Here is a 23,169-nt window from a genome sequence, read left to right on the forward strand (position 1 = left end):
AGTAAAGCACTCCATTTTACCAGGCAGGAGGGAAAGATTTGGCTGAAGGCTCCACAATGATTTGAGGAGAGGATCTAAGGTCTTCTGTACCGTCAATGTCTTGCTTCGAGTAGCCTTCGACAGGAAGTCAGGGAGAAAAGGGGTTTTACTAGCACTTCAGTTCAACCACACATTCCAGACCTGCAGGGAGTAACAGGAGAGGTAAACCTCTTGTCTTCATAGAGATCCAACTCAATGCCAGGATTTCTTCGAGGCAGGCCACCTGGTGCCAAGCTTAGTAGTAACTTCCTTCCAAAGCACAAAAAGAAGAGCAGGTTGTCTTTGGATGAAGCTGTAATGCCCAAGCAGATCTGAAGTGCAGTGACTGTCCCCTGCAGTGGTTGCAGCTATCCATTTCCATGACAATCGTTTGAGCATGTTTAACCCTCATTCACAAGATGCACAGGGGATGTGATTCTTTATCAGACATGAGAGTCACAAGTCACCAGGCACAGCAGAAGGGCTCATAACCTTTAGTGAAGCCTTAACAGGAGTAGCAGTAGCAGCAACTCAACAGACATATATCCCCACACAACAAGGTGTATAAGTAAGAATGCAAATTTGCTTGCCTTTACGGTGTAGCTAAGCGGTAGATAGCAGGTTAGCTTATGAGTTGAGAGCTAGCAACCAAGCAGGGGCTAGCTCAGCTTGATAACCAGCCTTTCTAATACAGATGAGTCAACATGAGAAATTTCTGCTGTTGAAAGTTAGAAGTCTGGTGAGATGGCAGAGAAACTGGAACGCAAACTGCATTCCTGCACTTGGCAACCATACCCTGTCAAGATTTGTCTGTGAGCAGTTAGGAAAGAAGGCAGTTCTGTCTGAGGCTGAGATAAGCTGCACAGAAAAGAGAGTGAGAAGGACACTCCAGGGGCAGTACAATGCTAGATATGGGGCCCCCATGCCACAGCAGTGACAGCTCTGTCAACTGACATCTGCTATTGGTGCTTCCATAGTTGGTCATGCCTGAGGCATTCCTGCACTGAGATACCAAACAAATGTTTGAAAGAGAACCACAACAAATATAAACATGTCAGACTAAGCTGATTTCAACTATAGGTCAGATAGTTCTTAAAGCTGAGTAGTTGATGGGGTTCTTTAAAAAAATACTTTAGCCATCAAATCCATTTATGAATTTAATGCCAAATAAAACTCATGACCAAAAATTCTATTGTGATAAACCTATTGACTGACTGATTGATAAACCTATCAATAAACCTATTGTGCCAGACTGATTTGTCTCTTTGGTAAATAATTTGCACCTGCGCTTTTTAAAAGCTGGATAAATGATAAAATAAAACTTTTCCCATTTACTCATTAAATGGAATGGATAAAGCAAACCTTAATATCCTTGGCTTTTTTTTTTTTTTTTTTAAACTTTAAAATACGTCACAGGTGCAAACTTTACACCATCCAGTGGGCCAGTGGGTGGGTGGCCCGTGCGGGTGTCCTTTTCAGACACTGTGCTTTGGGGCAGCGTGGCACTGGCCCTTTGGAAAGGGAAGCCCAACTGTGCAGGCAGGTGAGGGGCAGGACGTGGTGGGCTGAGCTTGACTTTACTGTTCTGCGAATGGACGAGGTGCTGGCATCCATGGTCACCTCCATTACATTGCTCTGTCCTGTCCTACTCACTCTTCCACTTCCCCTCCACTGTTCTTAGCCCTGGGTAACCCATGCAAACAAATGATAAGAAGCTACAACAAAGTCCATGTAGAGCAACTTAAAACTAATCGATGTTAAAAGGTTAAACACATAATTTTAAGATAATGTAGTGGTATCAAGACATGATGGTCACATCACTTTGAAAACTACTATTAGGATTAATAGTTGATTATTAATACTAACAGTACTTTTTAAGACAATCCCTATCTAGCAAGGTAAGGGTCAGCTACATGTGCAGTAGTACTTGTAATTTACACATTCATTTCAAATGCTAGCCCACCCACACCCCTCACTCGCTCGCGCTCTTTCGCTCTGTGCAGACGCTACCTTGCTGGACTCGGGGCTTCTTGAACAAGCTGGCGGAGTGGCGCAGTTTGCACGCCCAGCTTTTGAATTTGCGAGTCCAGGATTTCTTGCTAACGGGATTTCTGATACTAGGACATGTCAGGTTTAGGCCAAAATATCCACCTCCTGCATTGTGGTGCTGCTGCTGCTGCTGTCCCGGCTGCAGGAGGGTGGGCTGCTGAGAGGGGGGAAGCCACGGGACGTCTCCGGGGACACTGCTATCATAGGGGGAGGGGGCAGCCTGGAAGGCCGGAAGGGGAAACATGGTGATATATTAGAAATAAAGTGCTGTGGAAGCAACACATGTGCAGACAGTATAGATTCAACAAGTTAGTTACAACATTAGTAACAACAGTAAGTCTTGTAGTGAGCCAAATTATGTATTTAGCAGAATTGCAACATCAGAATATGGAATTTGTTGTTCATCGTCAAGGACACTGGTGTAACACCAAGCACACCAAACCAGCCTGGGCTGGTTTTGTGGGCTTGACTTACAAGGACTGCAGGTTCACTGGGTGGAGGCAGGGGTCCAGGCGCAGGATCCTGTGGTGGAGACAGGAGGGAACAGGGAGGAGAGGTGGAGGAGAACGACGAAGCGGGTTGGTGATCCACAGCAGCTGGAGGAACTAGAGTGGGCTGGGTCACGTCTTCCTCTCCTGTTCCCATTCTCTCTCTGTCCGGAGAGGTAGAGGAGGAGCGAGGAGTGGTGGAGGAAGCGGTGCGGGAGGAGGAGTGCGGAGAGGTGTCCGAGGAGGAGACGGGAGGGGGTTGAAAGGCAGAGACAGACACTGGGTGGGATTCAGATGACTCATCTCCCCCAGCAGAAGCCGGTACCATGGTAGAGGCAGAGGTGGAGGCAAGAGCTTGAGTAAGGGCAATAGTGGAACATCCCAGCACAGCTCCACCTGTGTTGTGCTCTTGGTACAACAGAGTCCGTAGCTTCTCGTCCAGCGTCTTTATGCGGTTGTCCACAAACTCGATTTTCGGGGGGCCCTCACTGTCCGACTCAGCCACTGAAGAGGGCTGGACAGGGGAGGGCGTGAGGATGTGCGCCAAGACGGGCGGAGGTGCCTCCGGGAGTGGGAGAGGGGGCAGGGAGGCATCAGACAAGGGCTGTAGAGAAGCAGACTGGCTGAAAACCTCCTCTGAAACAGCTGCCTCACCAGTGGAGACCTCAGATTCAGACTGCTGAAAAGATGGCTGCTTTTGTACAGGTGGAACACCAGGCTGAGGCTTGTCCTGTGGCACCTGCTGTAGCGGCTGGGTCTGCATTGGCTCAGCAGACTCTGGCTGTAGGGCCACAGACTGAACCTGTGGTCTGTGCTGTGAAGGCTCTTGTGTTTGGAAGCCTTGCTGAGGCTGCATAGCCAGTGCCACAGGGTTCTGCACCGTGTCCTGCTGCGCATGCTGCTGTATGGGAACCGCCTGCTTCTGCACCACTGAATGTGGCTCCATCTTCTCTATGCTGTCCTGCTGCTGGAGACCATGCAACTGTAAGTCAACAGTCGGTGGACAGAGCGGTTGTGGTTGAGGTTCAGGCTGTGTCTTGTGTTGCAGAATTTGCTGAAGTACCGACTGTTGCACTGGATGCAACTCAGGTACTGGGTGCTGGCCTGGAAAGGTCACATAGTGTGCGCTCAGCTCTGAGACTGAAGGGGCACCAGCACTAGCCTGGGTCAGAGGCTGGGGCTTCGTCTCCATTGGCTTAGGCTGTTGTAAGGTTTGTGGCTCTGTGTGGCCAGTTTGAAGCTGTACTTGGTGAGTTAGCTGATGGACTGGCTGCTGTGCTGTCTGCTGTAAAGTCAGCTGCAACTGTTGTTGCTGATGTTGTGGAAGCTGCTGCTGAATCAGAGTTTGATCGTTGCTGGCCATCACCGACTGTGTTGCCTGAGCCTCTGTGAGTTGTTGCTGTGGGAGACCTTGTTGGAGGACTTCTGCATTCTGCATTGTTGATACTGGGGTTTGAGGCAACTGTTGCTGTACTCGGTCGCCATGACTTAACATAGAAGCAGAAGATGGGCCAGAGAAGGGCTGCTGATTCTCAGGCATGTCATGCACCTTAGCAGAAGGCTCTCCTGGGCACAGGCCAACACTGGAACAAGTTGTGGGCTCAGGCTCAGCCTCAGGAAAGGGGACAACAGGAGGTACAGAGGCCGGGTTGCGGACTGGGGCTTGAATGGCTGTTGCTGACACTTTGCTAGGATCTCGTTGTGCGATAGCCGTTATGTCTTGATTAGCAGGAGCTGCAGTGGACGTAGGCTTCTGGACAGTTAGTGGGGCACAGGCAGCAGAGTCTGTGGCAGTGGTGTCAGGAACAGAGGCAGGGATGGAGGACACCAAAAGCGAGGAACAGGGGGGAGCTATGAGTCCAGAGAGAACATCTGACTGCTGTGAACCCTCATGGTCTGAAGCTACAGCAAGTATGGAGTACAAGTCATTCTTAGTAAGGTTAAATAATGAATTACTAATAATGAATATTGAAGTTACATTAAGTAAAACCATGATAACAGAGTGTAAGATCATAAATGTTCAAAACTGTATAAATCAGTCATAATTCCAGGGCAGTGTTGTTGCAGAATACCTCTCTCAATTTCCGTGGTCTTGGAGCCTTGGCTCTCCCCTACTGCAGGTGGAGTGGTGGCTCCTTGATTGGAGTGGGAGTCACGATGTCGAATAGTCTGATTGATAAAAAATCGCCAGCGACCCACTGGAGAAGACTGAGGGGCCGAGTCCACTGATGAAGCAAGAAAAAAGAAATGCAATCTCTATCCATGTTTTCAATCTTGAAAACTAGTTCATTAACATCTGCAACCAAGGGACAAAGACAACTCGTTTTAATCAAATAACTTGATTAATCCAGGGATCAGAAGACGTAACATGAAGGTAAAACAAATCAAGACTAAACATGGTGCTCACTAGTTGAACTTGATGGAGTGCCCACATGTAGCTGCTCCATAGATCCGTTCTGAGAATGAAAACAAATCATTTACTACTGTAAATTCAGAGTGTGTAGGAAAATGTGGGAAAACAACTGGTGTATTTTTAATGTTTGATGAATGGTATAATGACAAATTTTGGATGTATGGACCAAATATGATTTCATAATGCTAGAGCAGACAGACCTGTGACTGAGTGCTCAGGATCTCCTGGGCTTTCTGCACTATGGCCCTCAGATCCTCTACAAACTTCTCCTTCTCTGACTCAAGGACAAAATCCTCTTCGACCTCCATAAGAACATTGAGATATATATTCTTTGCAATTTTTAAGTTTCTTTTTCAAAGTTTAAACTCAGCAGGCAAGGACAAACACTAAACAAAGAAAATAATTTGATTTGAATTAATTATTTGTGTTTCATTTTCAATTAAAATCACAAAAGAGGCTCAGATTTTTTTACCATGTAATCAGCTATGTCCTCAGGTGCGTCTCCCTCAGTATCAAACTTGAAAGTGACCATCTTGTTACTGTGGGTTTCGAGCTGGCACTCCACCATGTTGTCTCCGGTGTTTGAAACCTAGAAAAAGCAATATATTAAGTCCTAAGTCTTAATCTGAAAGGTTTAACTGAACATATTTTTTTCTGCTGAACTACCCAGCTGTGATTGCTTGTTGAATGTACTGCAAATATCCAATTTGATTCTGAAGTTGAGTAAAGGCTCACCTGCAGCATGCTCAGCTGAAAGTGAGTGGCTCTCTCAGAACGATTGCAGGACGCTCTCCTCTGAGGTTTCACTCTTTCCACTTTCCCATTGAATGACTGGGATTCCTCTCCATTGGCTGGAGCAGAGCTGTAAGCAGTTGTTTAGAAGCAAATCAGAATGTTAGAGTACATTGACCTTATACAAACCCCGCCCCCAAAAAAACCACTTGTGGTAAAAAATGTGGTTACGTATTTTCTTAAATACCTTGATAATGAATGCTGATTGGCAGACTGGTTTGGGCTCTCCTGTTAATTTAGATCAAGACACAAAGCAACATAAAGAAAACAGAAATATATAGATATGTACAGTAAAAATGAAATGCCAACAGTAAATACTATAAACTTCAAAGTGAAAGTAATATACATTTTTATATAAACACTGAAAGTATTTAAGCCTGAGAATTAAGGTAAAACAACCTGGAAATAACAAGCATGTAAGCATAAGTTTGATTCTGTAGCTATTAATATTTAACACCGATTTAAAAAATACAAAGTAGACTACATGCTTATGAAATTATTAAGAATTAAGAATTAGAGAGGGTTGTTATGATATCTTTTTGCTCTCAAAGACGTACGGGATGTCTTGCGCCGTACAGTCTTAAGTAATGTTACACTGATAGGGGTGTTCCTTTATACCTGTGAAATGCCCAGCAATGCAGTGTCACAGTCTGGCAGCAGGTTCGGTGCAAAAGCAGGGCTATTAGAACCAAGGGGCTGTGAAGCATGGATGGTGGGAGGGGAGTTATGAGCCATATCAGTTTGCCCAGCTTGGCTTAACTGTACCTCAGCTGAGGCAGGGAGCTCTGAAGCTGAAGCAACAGCCTGGAGGCCTGATATTGTGGTGGATGGTTGGAGGAATGTATGACATGGGCTAGACGGTATCTGTGGGGGCTGCAATGCACCCTGGGAGTAAGGTGGCTTCACTAATGTGTCTGGGGTCTCAGTGTGTGTCTGAGTATGCATGTGGGCCTGTGTTTGGACATGAGTCTGTGTGTGCATGTGTGTTTGTGCCTGTGTGCTTGTCTGGGTGTGAGTGTGAGCAGGTATGGCTGGCTGAGACTGATGTTGTGGAGAAGATGGTACACCTGCTACATCCTGACTGTAAAGAGGAGCAGTCTGACTTTGTGTCTGAGGCATCTGGATTGGTGGGACATGTGCGGGAACCACAGGATGCAAGGCGGATGCTAGCTGAGATGGCTGGTGATTTAGATCTAGTGCCACTGCTGTTTGCTGTGGTAGTGAAACTTGCTTTGCAGTTGACAAAACTGGCTGGGCCTGAAGCTGCTGCATCTGATGAATGTGTATGTGCTGCTCATACTGTTGAGGAACTTGAGATGGTACAGGTGGTACAGGCTGCATGACAGTCTGCACTGGCATGGAAACCGGCTGTTGTTGCACCTGTAGGATCGCCGGAGTTTGCGCCTGACTTTGAATTTGAGTCTGACCTGTCTGTTGTAAGCACTGCTGAGTGGTTATCAAGGTAGTAGGTACAGTGGCTGATGTTGCTCCAACGGTACTTCCCACTGACACTGGAGACAGCACAGCTTGGTGATATTGTTGTGGTGGAAACTGTTGCTGTTGGGTCCCCTTCGTTAGGTCCAGATGGACTGGCTGGAGGGTCTGCTGACTCATTTGTGAAGCTTGAGCATACTGAATTGGCAGCAAGGACGAAGGGGCCTGAGGCTGCATTTGGTTAGGTATTTGAGTTGATGGAGGTACTGCTTGGACTTGACAAAGAACAGGAGCTACAGTTTGAGTTGGCAAGACTTGAGTTGTATAACTCTGTCCCTGTAAGAGCATTTGAGTCTGCTTCTGAGTTTGGTCATAAGGTTGTGTCTGTAGTTGTGGCTGTACTGTGGTGTGACTCTGTAATGGAGCATTGGACATTTGCTGGGTTCCTTGAGGAATTTGAAACTGTGTGGGTTGCGTCTGTCCCAGGATTAAAACCATTGATTGTGGTCTAGTGTGACTTTGGGTCTGCACCGGAATTTGACCATGGATTTGTGCCACAGTGTCACCTTGACTTTGTTGTATTTGCCCTTGTGGTTCAGCTGCTGCTGGGGCTGGTATAAGTTGCTGATTGTGTCCTGGGGTTTGTATCTGGTTTGTAATTTTGGAGCTAACCATTTGTGATGCTACTTGACCAACAGCTGGGACTTGTGATTCCACTACAGAAGTTTTCTGTTGCTGCTGTGAGAAAGCAACTTGCTGCTGAGTAAATGCTTGTTGCTGTTGCTCTATTTGGTGATGAGTAAGAGTACTGTGAGGCTGAAGGGGTGTGGCTATAATCTGTTGAGTAATACATTGAGGTATCTGACTGATTTGCTGAACTGTCTCAAGGTGTTGGCTGAGGACTGCTTGTTGGTCCAACTGTTGTTGCTGTTGTAACAACAAGGCCTGCTGGTGCAGCTGCTGTAGTTCCTGCTGTTGCTTGAGTAAAGCCTGCTGCTGTTGCTCAAGAGTGACACCTTTCTGTTTTCCACTGTGATGTTGCCCATGATCTGCTTGTTGGTCCAGTTGTTGCTGCTGTTTTTGCTGTAGCAACAAAGATTGCTGTTGTAGCTGCTGCTGTATCTCAATTTGTTGTTTTTGTAGTAGAGCTTGCTGTTGCAACTGCTGTTCTCTCTGTTGTTGGAGTAACACCTGTTGTGCTTGATCCATCTGTGGCTGAAATGTATGCTGCTCTATTTGTTGTATTTGAGATTGTAAACTTTGCTGCTGTATAGGTTGTTGCTTTTGTTCAAACTGTTGTTGCTGCTGTAGAAAAGCTTGCTGTTGCTCCACTTGTTGCTGTTGTAACAGCACTTGTTGATCTAATTGGTGTTGCTGTTGAAGTAGTGCTTGTTGCTGCTGTAAAACAGCTTGCTTTTGCTGTTGCTCTAGCTGCTGCTGCAATAGAGCTGCTTGTTGCTTCTCTATTTGCTGCTGTTTCAACAGTGCTTGCTGCTCAAATTTTTGTTGAACAAAAGCTTGTTGATCTAGCTGTTGATGTTGAAACAACACTTGCTGGTCTAACTGTGGCTGTTGTTTTTGCTTCAACAAAGCTTGCTGTTGTTCAAACTGTTGTTGCTGCAAAAGAGCTTGTTGCTGTTCTAACTGTTGTTGGTGCCGTAAAACCTGTTGTTGCTCCAAATGCTGTTGCAATAGTGCGTGTTGTTGCCGTTGCTGTTCTGCTTGTTGTAAAATTGCCTGCTGTTGCTCTACTTGCTGCTGATTCTGTATGGTTTGCTGTTGTTGCTTAATCTGCTGTTGTACTACAGCATTTTGCTGTTGTGGAAGAAGCATCTTTTGCTGCTCTATATGTTGATGCTGTTGTAAATAGATTTGCTGTTGATTTTGTTGTTCAATGTGCTGTTGCATAATAAGTGCTGCTTGTTGCTGCTCCCCAAGTTGTAACGGCTGAGAGGCCGATTGTAGCACTGTTGCTTGTTGTAACATGGTCTGTTCTTGTGAATCAGCCTGTCGTGGCACATATACCTGTTGTTGCAATAACAACTGTGGTTTCTGTTGCTGCTGTTCCATTAAAGATTGCTGTAATGGCACCTGCTGCTGGACTTGTTGAATTACAGGTTGCTGCTGCTGGGCCACTCCTGCAGGTTGCTGTGAATATACCTGGTGTGGTGTTTCTGTTTGCTGTGGGTTAGCCAGAGTCTGTGGTTGCTGCTGTGGTATATACGGCTGTGGAGGTACATTTGAATGGAGCTGCTGCTGCTCCTGCAAAACCACTTGTGGTTGCTCAGTCTGGTGGGATTGCATTCCTGATGATGCAGGAGGCTGTTGCAGCAAGGTACTCTGCTGAATTTGGTCCATCTGTTGTAATAAAACCGCCTGTGGTTGTGGTTTCACATTTGCCTGCTGTGATGGTGATGAATGTGGTTGTATAAATGTAGTCTGTAGATCTAATACTATCTGTTGTTGTGTCTGAACTGCAGTTGGTTGAGACACATTTTCTGGCTGTTGCAGAGGTGTAACGTTTGGTTGGTTCTGTGGAGTTTGCAGCATTATTCTCCCTTGTGAGGATCCTGTAGGATCTCCAGCAGACATGGGTGCAGGTAGGACATTAATTGGTGTCTGGGATGAAATGGAGGGTACGTATGACTGGGACTGTATTTGTGAAGCATGGGGAGTCACTGCCTCTCCTGGCTGGAGGAATGGCATTTGTGAATCAGAGGGATATGTGGTGAGAGACTACAGATATGTGTGAACATATTATTGATTGGGGAGGGCATGGAATGAGATGTCAGTGTCAAGAAGAAAGATTGGGGAGAAAACAGAGTAAGACGATGCATTAGTAGGGGTGACATTAATTATCCAAGTATAACAGGACAAAGTGGAATCTAAGGTTTAGTACAGGCTGTTCATACTTTTCATCTTCTGTTTCTTCTTGCTTGGATACTATGTTATGCTTAGACTCAGTAAAATAATGTCAGTAAAATCATGTTAAGTACAATTCACCACTATTCCTAAAGTGAGAGGCTACACTTTCAATTAGCAATTTTAGAAATGTAGTTACCCTTTACTGGTCAGAAAACTTGTAATATCAATGCATGTAATATTAGTTTTCTCACTGTCATGCTGTGTTCTGGCCTATTCTGAACAACTGCCATCTTTATCATTATCTCTACCATACTGGTACTGGAGAAGGCCTCACTATGTAAATAAAGGCTTTAACAAATCGCACGTGTGCTGACAGAATGCTTGTAATGCATTTTATATATAGCCTATATAGCTTATATATCTCAGTTGTGTGCAGTCAGGTGCTTCTAACCTTTCAGAGCGGTATATAACAAAAAAATGGATGGAAGTAATAATAGTCATATTTCCCAAGTAAAGTAAATACTATCAACCTATTCATATAGGCTGCTTTACATATTCTTGGTTACTATCGAATACATCTGAGAGTGGAACTAATCAAAATTGCTTGGTAATATGGCTGCTGGTTGCTGTGCACATGCCTACATGCCCCTTCTGGTAATACTTTAAAAGGGTTTTCTAATGTAAGTCTATTAGCAAATTCTGACCAGTGAAATGTATTACTTTCACTATGGGGCTAGTCTATAGCAGCCTTGCCTCTCTTAGCATTCTGAAGATGGGGTTACACATTATTAGTAAAATGTCGCTGTCTACTGACATGCTTCCTTAGCCAACTAACTTTGAATAGTGACTACAAGTGAGACAGGCATTGTGGTGTAGTCACTGTCTGTGTCACAGTTTCTGTGAACTTGAGCTCCATGTGTTCTGTTTGGTTTGTTTTAGGTTTTGTCCCTATGGCAATGTTTGTATTCTTGTCTCATCTTGTGCGATTTCCCCACCCTTATTCAGGTGTTTCTTGTTTTGGCTTTAGTTCCCTGCAATAGCTTTTACCTGTGACATGTTCGTTCAGCTCACTCAATCTTTCACATATCGAACTGAAAAGCCTTTTTCAAGGCTACCATTCAAGGAAAATCTCACAATGCAGATTCAGCAAGGTTGGATAACTCCATCTATAGATCTTAGCCAGAAATCATCTAATTAAATAATCATTTAATTAAAAAGTGCCAATATAGTCTGCTTTGTCATGTCTAATTAAAACGAGGACTGTAATCTAATCTCGACCCCTGTCAGATGTCAAACTACAGGCCAATCTCAAATCGTCCATTCATTTCCAAGATCCTAGAAAAAGCTGTAGCTCAGCAGCTAAGATCATACTTGAATCAGAACCAGATACATGAAGTCTTTCAGCCAGGGTTTAAGCCTCATCATAATACAGAGACAGCACTGATTAAAGTAGTTAATGACCTAATGTTGGCTTCTGACCGGGGTTATGTTTCTTTGCTTATATTGCTTGATCTGAGTGCAGCATTTGACACTATATATCAACATTTTACTAGATAGAGTTGAAAATGTTGTTGGGATTAGGGGAACAGCCCTTTCCTGGTTTAAATCTTACCCATCTGATTGCAACAAGTTTGTTATCATAAAGAGACTTTTCAGCATACAACAAGCGTAGCTATGGTGTCCCACAAGGATCTGTTCTAGGGCCTCTACTTTTTACTTTATATATGCTACCTCTAGATGACATATGTAAACACTGTGCTAGTTTCCACTGCTACACTGAGGATCCTCAGCTATATGTCTCAGCCAAACCAGAGGACATGTATCATCTTAGTATTATTGATGAATGCATAAAGGACGTCAGACACTGGATGTTGAGAAACTTTCTCTCACTTAATCCTGAGAAAACAGAAGTGCTTATAGTAGGCACACAGAGAGCTAGGACCTCGCTCTCTAATTACTTAATGAACCCCAATGGTCTCCCAATCACACCCTTTTAGTTAAAGATTTTGGAGTGACTATGGATCCCAGTCTCTTGATCTAAGCTCATGTAAATATTTCTAGGACCGCCCTTCTCCACCTCAGGAACATTGCAAAGATTAGGAAAATACTCTTCTCACATGATGCAGAAAAGTAGATCCATGCATTTATCAATTCAAGATTCCACTACTGCAATGCCATACTATCTGGCTCTACCAGTAGCTCAAGTGCCTAAACAAGCTCCAGCTAGTTCAAAATGCAGCAGCTAGAGTTCTTACTAGAACTAGAAAATCTGATCATATTATCCCCATCTTAGCTGTTACATTGCTTCCCAGTAAAATGTTGTATTGATTATAAAATATTTCTAATGACCTGCAAAGCACAGAATGGTCTTGCCCCACAGTACCTTAGCAAACACCCACCACTTCTGCTTAGATACACCACATCTGCTTAGATCATAAGGTGCTTTACTAGTACCAAAAATAAGAAAATCTACAGCAGAAAAGCTCACACACTATGGAATAACCTTCCTGTAAATGTTCGAGACTAAGACACAGTCTCAATATTTAAGGCTAGGCTGAATACTGAGTTTGTACTGTCAGGCATTTTATTAACTACTTCCCATCTTAGGTAATGGTGTAGATTTGGAGGGCCATGGGCATTGAGAGTTCTGGTAAACTGGGATGTTATCATGCTGTCACTTCACCTCTCTTTTGTCACTCAAGTTAGTTGACTGAGAGCGGCAGAGTGCTGATGTTTCAGGGTGCCTGTGTTTCCTTCTGGCTCTATTCTTTTAGCTGTGCTGCCATATCTAGATCTGCCAGAGTTCAGCTTTGAATATTATAGTTCCCTATTTTACACACCCTTGCACCTGGAAATGCCTAATAATCTAGTCTCTCTGTTTCTACCATGGTACACCTACCCCTGATGTCATGTTTCTGAGCTTCAACTGGTCTCAGCTGCCATGGCTCCTCCCACCACCCCCTGATCTCCCCTGCTGTAGCCCACCACACCTCCACCCCAGCCAACTACTTCTCCATTGCCCCTGAAAGAGGTTCTCATGCAAGATGTGTTTTGGACACATGCACACCATATTCTAGAAAACTGAACTAGACAGTGATTACTTATTTCTTTATTTTTTTTCCCTCTCTCACTCACCCTCTCACCACTTATTCTGCGTGTTTATATTGTTGTCATTGTAGTGTTCATTCTCGGCCAGAGGAGGATGCCCCCCCCCCCCCCCCCCCCTTTGAGTCTTGCTTCCTCTCAAGCTTTCTTCCTCATGCTCAAGGGAGTTTTTCTTTGCTACTTTCAGACTTGGCTTGCTTACTGGAGGCTTGGACTCAGACATTTGTAAAGCTGCTTTTTGACAACAGCTGTTTGACTTTAATAATATTCAGTGGTAAAATATCCTAAAGCACCACAAGATGGGGATGCATCTCAATGCAGCCAGCCTTATTAAAATGTTAAAAACAGGATGCTTGTATGGACATGAAAATTAGACTTTACATTTCAGCACTATAGTGGAAAAATCATGTCAGTGGAAACATGTAATAAGAGCATTATGGAAATTCAAAGGCCAGAGCCCTGAATTGTATTAGCATGCATTATACCAAAGCTTAGGTTACTGACTGCAAAACTACTCTGTCCTTGTCTTTTATACACAGAGGGAAATACCATAGCAGTGGCTCCATATATCACATTAGGGGCAAATCCACATTCCAATATTTAAATTAAGATATATAGACTGCTTGCTTGAAATAGGTGTACCTGCACATCTGAACAGTCTGCCTGGACACACACACACACACACACACACACACACAAACAAACACAAACACACACACATACACACACATACATACACACACACACACACACACACACATACATACACACACACACACACACACACACACACACATACACACACACACACATACACACACACACATACACACATACACACACATATATATATATAGTTCTAACACCAGACAAGATCTGTGTTGCCATAGCAACCGGCTGAATGAAAGCCTGTGCCACAGGGAGGCTATGAGCCCTGCCACCTCTTTGGCCAACGGACGTGCTAGACAACCCACCACCCTGGCCAATAGGCACATTTGGAACCCCTCTGCTCTGACCAACAGGAAACATCAGGGCATGAGATGCAGCCCCTGCACTCTGCACTACCTAATAAATAAAGAAAAAAATGCTTATTCACCAGTGTGTGCATTCAGTCAGCAAAAGCTGTTTTATTTCTGCATTCGTCATCTAATTTTAAAACTGTCAGATTTGCAGAGAGTGGTGGTTTCTGAGCACCTGTTTTATGATTATAAAAACATACATATAAAAGACTCAGTAAGACTGTCATGTAGTCAGTGATGGTGGTTCTTCATAAGGCAGTACATACAGAGGTTGCTGTGGGGTAGCTGGCCTGAGGGTGAGCACGAGGCTTCCCTGAATCTCCTGTCTGGAGGTAGGCTTGGCTCTGGCCACTCACAAATGACTCTCCACTGACTGCACAGAGGCTATCCAGCTCTGAAAGTGTGAAAGGAACAAGGATATATACATAACCATCAATATTTACACACCCGCCCAAAATAAGACTCGATATGCACCTGGTGCCAATGGCAAAGACACATTCAGAGTAAGAACCAAGTTCATGTCTGACTGTCTGAATTTGAAAACTATCATGCACAGGTAAACTATGGTGATTTTCCTGATCCATAACCCCAGGCGACTGTGTGGTACCTGTGGGGCCCCGTGCAGCGCTGGCCTGGATCTGCTGCTGGCGAGCATGCTGCTCCACCTCCGGCAGCTCCTCTGCCTCTCCCTGCACCGCAGTAGCTGCTGTAGGAACCGCAGCAGGAGCTGGGCCTGGGGCGGTCGCAACAGCAGACTGGGTGGGCCCAGAGGCAGGCCCACCTGTGAGGGAGGGCAAGGCAGAGGAGTCCCGCCGCTCAGCCAGGCCTTGCTGCTGCCGTCGCCTCTCGCGGGACTTCTTAATCTGAGCCACCCTGTCTCGGATAGACTTCCCCACCACCTTCGCGTCACTCTCGTGGAAAAATCCTGACTTCACCTAGAGAGCACACAAATAAAGAGTAACAGGGAAAGAACAGAGAGAGACTGAGTAAAATGCGGTTAAAGAAGAGAGATATAAAGAGAGGAGTAGAAAGATTAAAGCAAGACTGACACACTGCACACAACTTCAGATCAGGCTGAAATAATACAGATCACTGTAGGGAGAGTAGGTATGACAACCTTCCACTGCAGTGGAGTAGACTGTGCTGTGCTTTCCGCTATTTTCTACCTACTTACTACTCACAGCCATTATTAAATGGCTGAAAATGTATCATCGTCAAATAAATCAGGTCAATATCTTGCAGTGAATGTTCGGCATACAGTGGGAGAGTAACCACGTAAGAATGTAAGGATGTAATTCAGGACAGTTTACAGGTTGAGCATAAACCAGTTGCAACAAATCCCAATCCTGCCAGGTGACCTCGTATGGAGCCACCGTCTTCTGTATCTCTGGCTTTCTCTCCTCCTTTCCTGGACTCCCTCCCTCTGCTCACCATCTCTAGTGCCACCTCCTCGGCGCTGTCGTTCTCCAGGTCGTAGCTGAACTCGATGGCCTCGTTGTCCTTGTGCTTGCCTTTCAGCTTCTTGGGCTCCTCCACCCAGATGCGCAGGGCCAGACAGTCCTGACTGCCCGAGTCCTCCTCAGCCAGTTCCACCCGCACGCCCGTGTCCTCGCCGAAGAAGGCGTGGTTCAGCAGGTCTTTGATGGAGAGCCTGAGGGGAAAGGTGGACATGGCGAATTAAAAGGCCACTCTGGGACTCCGATGTGGGTTAGGCCCGCCAGCCACTGGCGGGCCGGGGGCAGCACTTACCGCTCTCCTCGGTTCTGCCGTATGCAGCCCTCAATGATCTCCTTGATTTCCGGGTCGATGACTTTGTCAAAACTGGCTGGCTTGATCCCCTGCAGCAGAGAGACATAGAGACATGTTCTTTCCAAAGTTCATCAGTAACATTACACAAACACTCTTACAGTCCAACTATGCTATTAAATACAGCGTAATACGTGAAGTAACGGTGGGCATCAACACAGTGCTACTGTGTACAGTAGATTTGCTCTGTGCTTCCTCTGTACGTATCAGTATTGCTTTACAATATTATGGCGTTATTTTCCTGTTAATAGTCAAGACCACATCTTTAAAATGCGAGAGCACAAATCACGTAGCACTCATGGATTTCCTTTGCTCACATGCAAAATGTACATGTACTCACTCAGATTCACTTTGCTCTGCTACAAAACTGCTTGCACACACATATATAGCCTCCTCTTGCAAAATGTGCTCTTCTGTGCACTTAAAATTATTCAGCATGCTCGTGAATCATCTATATCTATATCTATCTATCTATCTATATATCTATCTGTCTATATATATATATATATATATATATATATATATATATATATATATATATATATATATATATATACACACACACACACACACACACACACACACAATTTATTTATTTATTTTACTACAAAACACTTTACACATCCTCTAGAGAGGATATACTTAAATATGCTTTATTTATATAGAAAGCTGGTATTCCAAACACAGCTAACCTAGATCCCCAGATTTGTCTGCCTTATCGGAACAAGCCAGCCTTATCGACACAGACCTCTCCCTAACATAACCCATTCAATAACCCATCCAATTAGTTTATGCTACGTCCTGCAGATGACATATGGAATACATTTATTTACAGTCATGTCACATATCTATGGCAAAACATATATGTCTATATGGTTACATTATATCCTGTGATAACTATATAAAGTAAGTGAATGTCTGGATGATATACAAACAATACGATAAATGTAGTTAGCAATATAATGTGTTCTGTCTTTGTAACCTGTATGGGTAATAATTATACTCTTTTAATCCTACAATGCTTGCTTAGACAGCAAGTTTAGGAGGGGTCGTTCAGTAAACTGCACTATGTTGTCAGCAATTCTGCATCTGGTCTTGCCCTTGACTATATCAGCGTCATTGGCCCCTTACAGGTGGAGACTTTTGAAAATAGCCTCGAAATGATCAGTGAAATCACAACACAGTTGTGAAGTAAACAATTAAAACACATATTTACTGTAAAGACTGTAACATATTGTTACTTCTGCATTAACTGATACTTCTGAGAGGCCAGTCAGGCTTATATACTATAAATCACTCACTTACAAATCACCCCTCCATCTATTAAAGAATTATGCTTGAAATATAAGCTTTCAAATTTTACAATTAAGTGAACATAAAATAAGACCAGCACTACCATATGTTATTGTCAAGTCAGATGTCACTACAATAATTCTTTCCAAAATATAAATAATCTGGCCATTTCTTGCTGCTGTGTCTGTCTGCTCGTATGTGACAACTTATTACAGTAAATTGTTGCTTCATCGAGTGAGCCATCCTGTTAAAGTATACATTTTAAACTAACCAAGAACTATGAACAACCCATATGGGGGCTTGCATTAGTCATGTCCTTACATCTGATTAGGGCTGCAGTTAAGATTACATTAGTCAAAAATGCATTTTTGACATTTAAATCACAAATTATCAGAGACATGGAGGTTTTTGCATAAATTTTGTGTCCTTACACAAGATATCACCAAAATATCCTGTTTTTTGCAATGATTGTATTTTATCATGTACTGTCTATCCAAACACATCACTATAGCCATTGCCATGCTGATGAAACAATTTTTACAATACAGGCTATAGTTCATAGCTGACAGAAAATAGGCAACTTTAGCACCACTTCCAGGTCAAAAGTGTGATGTCAACATAATAACATAACAAAAAAAAAAGTTTATATATTTATATAAAAATAAAGTAATTAATCACATTACCTGGGGCTACGGTGAAGCAAGCCACACATTGTAAATGTGCTCATAATGCCTTTCCCAACCAATGAGAACGAAGAGGAGCAACAGGAACAATGTCATTGGTCAAAATCTTCTTTCTGACTGGCTGACGACTTTTGGCAGTTGTAGAGGTGAACACCCGAGCGCAAGAGCATTAAAAGATTCACGAGCACACAGGATGAATTTGAGTGCACAGAAGAGCAAGTTCATGCGAGAGCAGGATATATCTGTGTGCACAAGCAATCTTTTAGCAGAACAAAGTGAATCTGAGCGAGAGCAGTGTAAATCTGAGTGAGCGCATGTACATTTTGCCTGTGAGCAAAAGAAATCCATGAGTGCTACATGAATCCCACTCGCATTTAAAAAAACAAACAAACAAACAAAAAAAACTCTCGACTATTGGCAGGAAAATAGCTCCATACAATATGCATGTGCACAGTATCAATGTGTTTACAGTATATTATACTGTAAGTACTGGTATACTTGTATACTGTTACAGTGGATGTGTAATGCACAATGCTACCAGATCTTCTGCTGTTCTTACTGACTGTCTCTATTGTTTGGTGCTTATAAGCCTTACACTGGTGACTTTGCGGTAGATCTGCGCTGCGTTCTGGCACTCAGAATAAGGGTACTCGGATGTGGCCATCTCCAGCATACACATGCCAAAGGCATAGACATCTACAGACTCGTCATAGTGCTCCTCATACATCTCTGGAGCCATGAACTCTGGAGTACCTGCACACAGCATGGCACAGCAATGACTCAAAAGTGGCAACAGACAGAATGTACAGTTATCTGTAAAAAAAACAGTCTAATAATATTCTTATTGTTTTACTTTTTTTTTCTTAACATTTTGCTTTAAGATGAACAACAAAAGATTCTGATGGATATGAAGAGGCACAGAGACAAGATGCCAGTACAGACTTCCACTGGTCCATGAGCCTTGCGGACACGGCACATTACCACTAATGATTGGGTGCTAATGTGACAGAGCTAGCCTCCAACCTGCAGTGGACTTTTGGGGTAGCATGATCACCACATAAACAACAACAACAACAGAAACAACACGTGTGATGCATTTGAGCTAGCCAACCAAGACACAGACGCACCAATGACACTCTTGGCGAAGGATGTCCTCATGAGCGTGGCCAAGCCCAGGTCCCCGATCTTAACCGAGCCTGTGGGACCCGTGATAAAGATGTTGTCGCACTTGAGGTCGCGGTGCACGATGGGCGGCGTGCGCGTGTGCAGGAAGTGCAGGCCCTTCAGGATCTGCCGGCACCAGCTACGGAGAACCTTGGGCTTCATCACCTTGAAGCGCTTTAGGTAGCTGTAAGGTACACAGGCATTAGAACAGTCACAACACGGCCTATGCCTATGTATGGCTGATCTGTAAAAAAAAAAAGCACTATACGTATACACATACAGCTGAGTGGCTGAGGCACTGTCTTGAATTTATTATAGTCCCCAGAGTATAAATAACCTGCAGCACTGAAATCATTCAAAAAAAAAAAAAAACCAAAAAAACCCATCAAACGAAGGCAAGGTGGAGTGCTGACGTTTTAAGCGTCCCCGAGGTCATGAGCTCGGTGACCAGGACGATGCACTTCTTCCCTCGGAGTGCAGACTCCCAGGAGTCGTAGAAGCGCACGATGTTGGGGTGCTGCAGCCCCTTCAGCATCTCTGCTTCCTCACGGAAACGCTGCTGCTCTGCCTTCGTTAGCTTCCGGTCCTGCAACAGCCCACACATGCACAATGCTCATAATCAGAGGAGATGGGTGGAACCCCCTCCAAAAACCAAAACAACAACAGCAGCAGCAAAAAACAGCACACCAGACAGCGATGACTATGAGGTTAAGAGACAGGATACTACAGTACACCCACAGTATACTAGCAGAAGCTCTGCAGTAACACTTTGGCCCAGGGTCTTGCTACGCATGATATCATTCATCGTCTTGGGCTTTCTGTTCCACCAAATCAATCACACTAATGATTTATAAATACAACTGAGTTCTCTTGTGAGTTAATGTAAGAATTATTTAAAGAATGACTGCAGAACACAATCGAACGACTAAAAGCTCATGCATTATTAAGAACTCATGGTGCAGGTTCAAGGCAGGGCTGCCGGCCGGAAGTGTTTTAAAATGTGTAAAAATATGCCTACAGAGAGAATTTCCTTTATCTTTATGCCTCTTTATTTTTATAACCCTCCCAAACACACTTAGTTGCCTACCTACCTGCCAGTGGCCACCTGCTAAGCCTCGCCAGCTTTGACTACACTGTGCATATTTTTTTTCCAGGTGAAGCTGTGCTGGGTGCTGGATGTTAAGTATTCAGGGGACAGCAAAGTTCTGCATCTGATCACAACACCAGCATAAAACCTGGTACAACCTCAGCTGGTACCTGAGCGGAGATATGGAATCCCATCTCTGTGATCAGTACCGCTACAGGCCAGCAGATGGCATCAGCAAAGATCAATTGTGCGACCAAGAAGGCAACACCCAGTGGCTGCCCGTGAAAGTGCATTTCTGCTCCAGAGCGGCAGATGCTCCACAGATCCCCTCTCTGGCGCTGAGAGCCATGCATGTCAACACTAGGCACCGCTGGTAGCCAGTTCACACAGGGGCATGCGTCTCTCAGTCACTCATCGTTTCTAAGCTGGCGATGCAAAGAGCAGCTTTCATAGCATTCACATCAAGCTTACCTTGTGTACTGAGGGGTCGAGTTAGGGTTACTTCATAACACACAAATTAGAGTGGACTGTGTTATACACTCACCAGCCACTTTTTGACTTATCTTGTTACAATAATGCTATATGTCGGTAAAGTGGCGTTTCTAAGAAAGTGACTGATGATTGTTAAAAGGTATGTATCAAACCTCTCTAATCAGAAAGCCTGATCTAGGATCAGCACTGAAACCTCTGGCAACCTTCTGATTAGAATTACACAAATGAACGGAGTTTAGCTCATTTGATGATTCATTCATGATTCATTACAATGATGATGATAAAAATTCCTCCTCAGGGTCTCAGCAGAGGATTTAAAGTTCACGTTCTCTTTCTTGCCAGCATCACACTTACTTTCTGATAGTAGAGTCATACCTTCTGCAGCCAGGAACTCCACCAGAGCATCAGAAAAAAAGAAGGTGCTAAAAAAAAAAGCATCAACAAACCTCATAATTCTGGGAACATGTCACCCTCAGTTATGTCACCAATAACCATGGCTAAATCTTTTAAAGGTGTGATCACAGATTCTGAGCAAAACTTAAACGCGAAAATTGCCAAGCAGCAGAGGCAATGACAATCTGTTTTGTGCTTCAGGGCCATTTGGCAAATTTAGCCACTATGCTCAGAATACAAATAATACATTGTGGTCCCTTGACCCTGTTATCCTCTAGTGACTGCATGCATTGGTTTAGCATGACCTGCATAGGTCAAAGCGATAAAGAGTTCAAGAGACCATGAACACCTGCTAAAACAGCACTACCAAAAAGAGATGTGAAGGGAGTCAGGATGTCATGTTTTATAACAACATGAACACAGACATGCCTATATGTGCAAAACTTGGAAGAAAGATGGACTTTATGTCTGTATGACATTTTGCAGTGAATAATTTGGCTGTCTGATAAAATGTTTCCCTCTCAGTAAACTCCTTTTCTACATCTCTCTACGTACATTAATAATATCTCTCTCATTTGTCTCACGGATTTGCCGCATGTCCTTTTGTGGAAATTTCAGTTGGAGCCTTTTGAAGTTCCTCCCTCCTCCACTGCTAACCCTCCTTCCTTCTCTCCACCCCACTGTGCCATATCCTCCCTTCAAATACACTGCTCAAAAAGACCAAATACACTGCTCAAACAGACCATTCAAATACACTGCTCAAACAGACTATTCAAATACACTGCTCAAATACTGTTTTTACAGCATCTCAGATTCTGTTTCAGCATCCACTACTCTGTGGGGGGTTTTTTGGGGGGGGGGGGTCAGTGGATTTAGGGTACTGCTTTTGCACCCTCCTCTTTCAAACTGCACCCCATGTTTCTTCACAGGTCGATATGTGCCTCCTGGAGCCTGGCTCACAAGTGCTGACCTCTGCATTTGTTGTTGAAGTGCTTATGCCTGTGAGTGTCTGCACACTACACTGCAATGCTGTCTGCCTGAGTAGCCTGTCTGCATGTGGTTCCCTCCGTGTACCTTGCACCATGTGAGGCAGTGCCTTGGTGAGTGTGAGTGTGAGTGTGTGTGTGTGATGTGCATCAGCATTTGTGTGCCTGTTTATATATATGCCACCATCTTGTCTGCACCTTGTCTTCTCTCTAAATGTAGTCTCCGGTGCCACTGTCTTCTAGAACATGGTGTCCAGCTGCCCTGGTCAAGTTGAGGGCACCAGCACTAATAATGATTAACATTATAGTAACAGTGTCTTAATTAGTCAGTATTAGTCATGTTGTGCCAGAGGAATTCACAGAAGTACACCCAAAAATGCAAACAAACACAAATGCACAGACACACATGCACAGAACAGGCCCAAGAGACAAGCACACATGCAATTCATCCAAGCCACCATAACACACTCCCATTAATAGAAAGCATATCTTAGAATGTAAACAAAACATTCTAATTCTCTGGAGAACGCTTCCAAGGAGGAATGGCTGTATATATAGGAGCACAGCCAGGATGAACAGAAGGAGACACAAGAGAAGGAGAAATAAAGGGCTAACCAGGATAGAGAGGAAGTGGGAAAAGCATGAGAATGACAGGATGACAGAGGGTGAAAAGGGGGAGGGAAAGAGGGAATAGTGTGGATCCAGGAGGCCCGTTGTACTTGTCCCATAGGTGTCCAGGAGAAAGCCCTTAGTGAGGGAAGATTACAGATAGTCAGTTAAACGATCGCTAGGGCCAGATATTGCCTGCAACAACCGACCTGCATTTGCAGCGCAAGTGAACAGGTTCTTTTTGTTTAAAAAAAACATGCCTTCTGTAGGAAAGAGAATGCTCAGTGTGACATATATGGCTGCTGGAAAGCTTAATTTAAAATTCGCAGAGAGGCTCAAGCTACCATAAAAGCTGTGTTTACACTGAGGGCTGCAAGATGACTGGTGCTACACAGACTACAGAAGCTCAGGCTTCTGCAAACAGCCCGCAGAGTCTACCTGACACCGGACAGTGAGCACTCAGTCTGCACAGA

The 23,169-nt window shown here is 44.1% G+C and overlaps 1 protein-coding gene across 4 annotated transcripts in view; it reads right to left on the reverse strand.

The window, feature by feature from the left end:
* The window catches only part of si:dkey-151g10.3 (serine/threonine-protein kinase WNK3), a 47,695-nt gene that overhangs the window by 7,145 nt on the left and 17,381 nt on the right, over positions 1-23,169 (reverse strand). For 2 of the 4 annotated variants that reach the window (XM_035521339.1, XM_035521338.1), the window contains exons 3-18: positions 19,543-19,715; positions 19,093-19,313; positions 18,561-18,718; positions 15,933-16,021; positions 15,615-15,834; positions 14,791-15,118; positions 14,450-14,577; positions 6,379-9,930; positions 5,948-5,988; positions 5,704-5,830; positions 5,441-5,557; positions 5,169-5,270; positions 4,963-5,011; positions 4,628-4,780; positions 2,542-4,457; positions 2,170-2,287 (exon numbers count right to left, since the gene is read on the reverse strand). In XM_035521339.1, coding sequence (XP_035377232.1) covers positions 2,170-2,287; positions 2,542-4,457; positions 4,628-4,780; positions 4,963-5,011; positions 5,169-5,270; positions 5,441-5,557; positions 5,704-5,830; positions 5,948-5,988; positions 6,379-9,930; positions 14,450-14,577; positions 14,791-15,118; positions 15,615-15,834; positions 15,933-16,021; positions 18,561-18,718; positions 19,093-19,313; positions 19,543-19,715 — 7,492 coding nt within the window. The remainder of the gene's footprint in view (positions 1-2,169; positions 2,288-2,541; positions 4,458-4,627; positions 4,781-4,962; positions 5,012-5,168; positions 5,271-5,440; positions 5,558-5,703; positions 5,831-5,947; positions 5,989-6,378; positions 9,931-14,449; positions 14,578-14,790; positions 15,119-15,614; positions 15,835-15,932; positions 16,022-18,560; positions 18,719-19,092; positions 19,314-19,542; positions 19,716-23,169) is intronic. The other 2 variants (XM_035521340.1, XM_027016477.2) reach the window with 2 other exon arrangements.

Source organism: Electrophorus electricus, chromosome 22, assembly GCF_013358815.1.
Source record: "Electrophorus electricus isolate fEleEle1 chromosome 22, fEleEle1.pri, whole genome shotgun sequence".
NCBI classification, from domain to species: Eukaryota; Metazoa; Chordata; class Actinopteri; order Gymnotiformes; family Gymnotidae; genus Electrophorus; species Electrophorus electricus.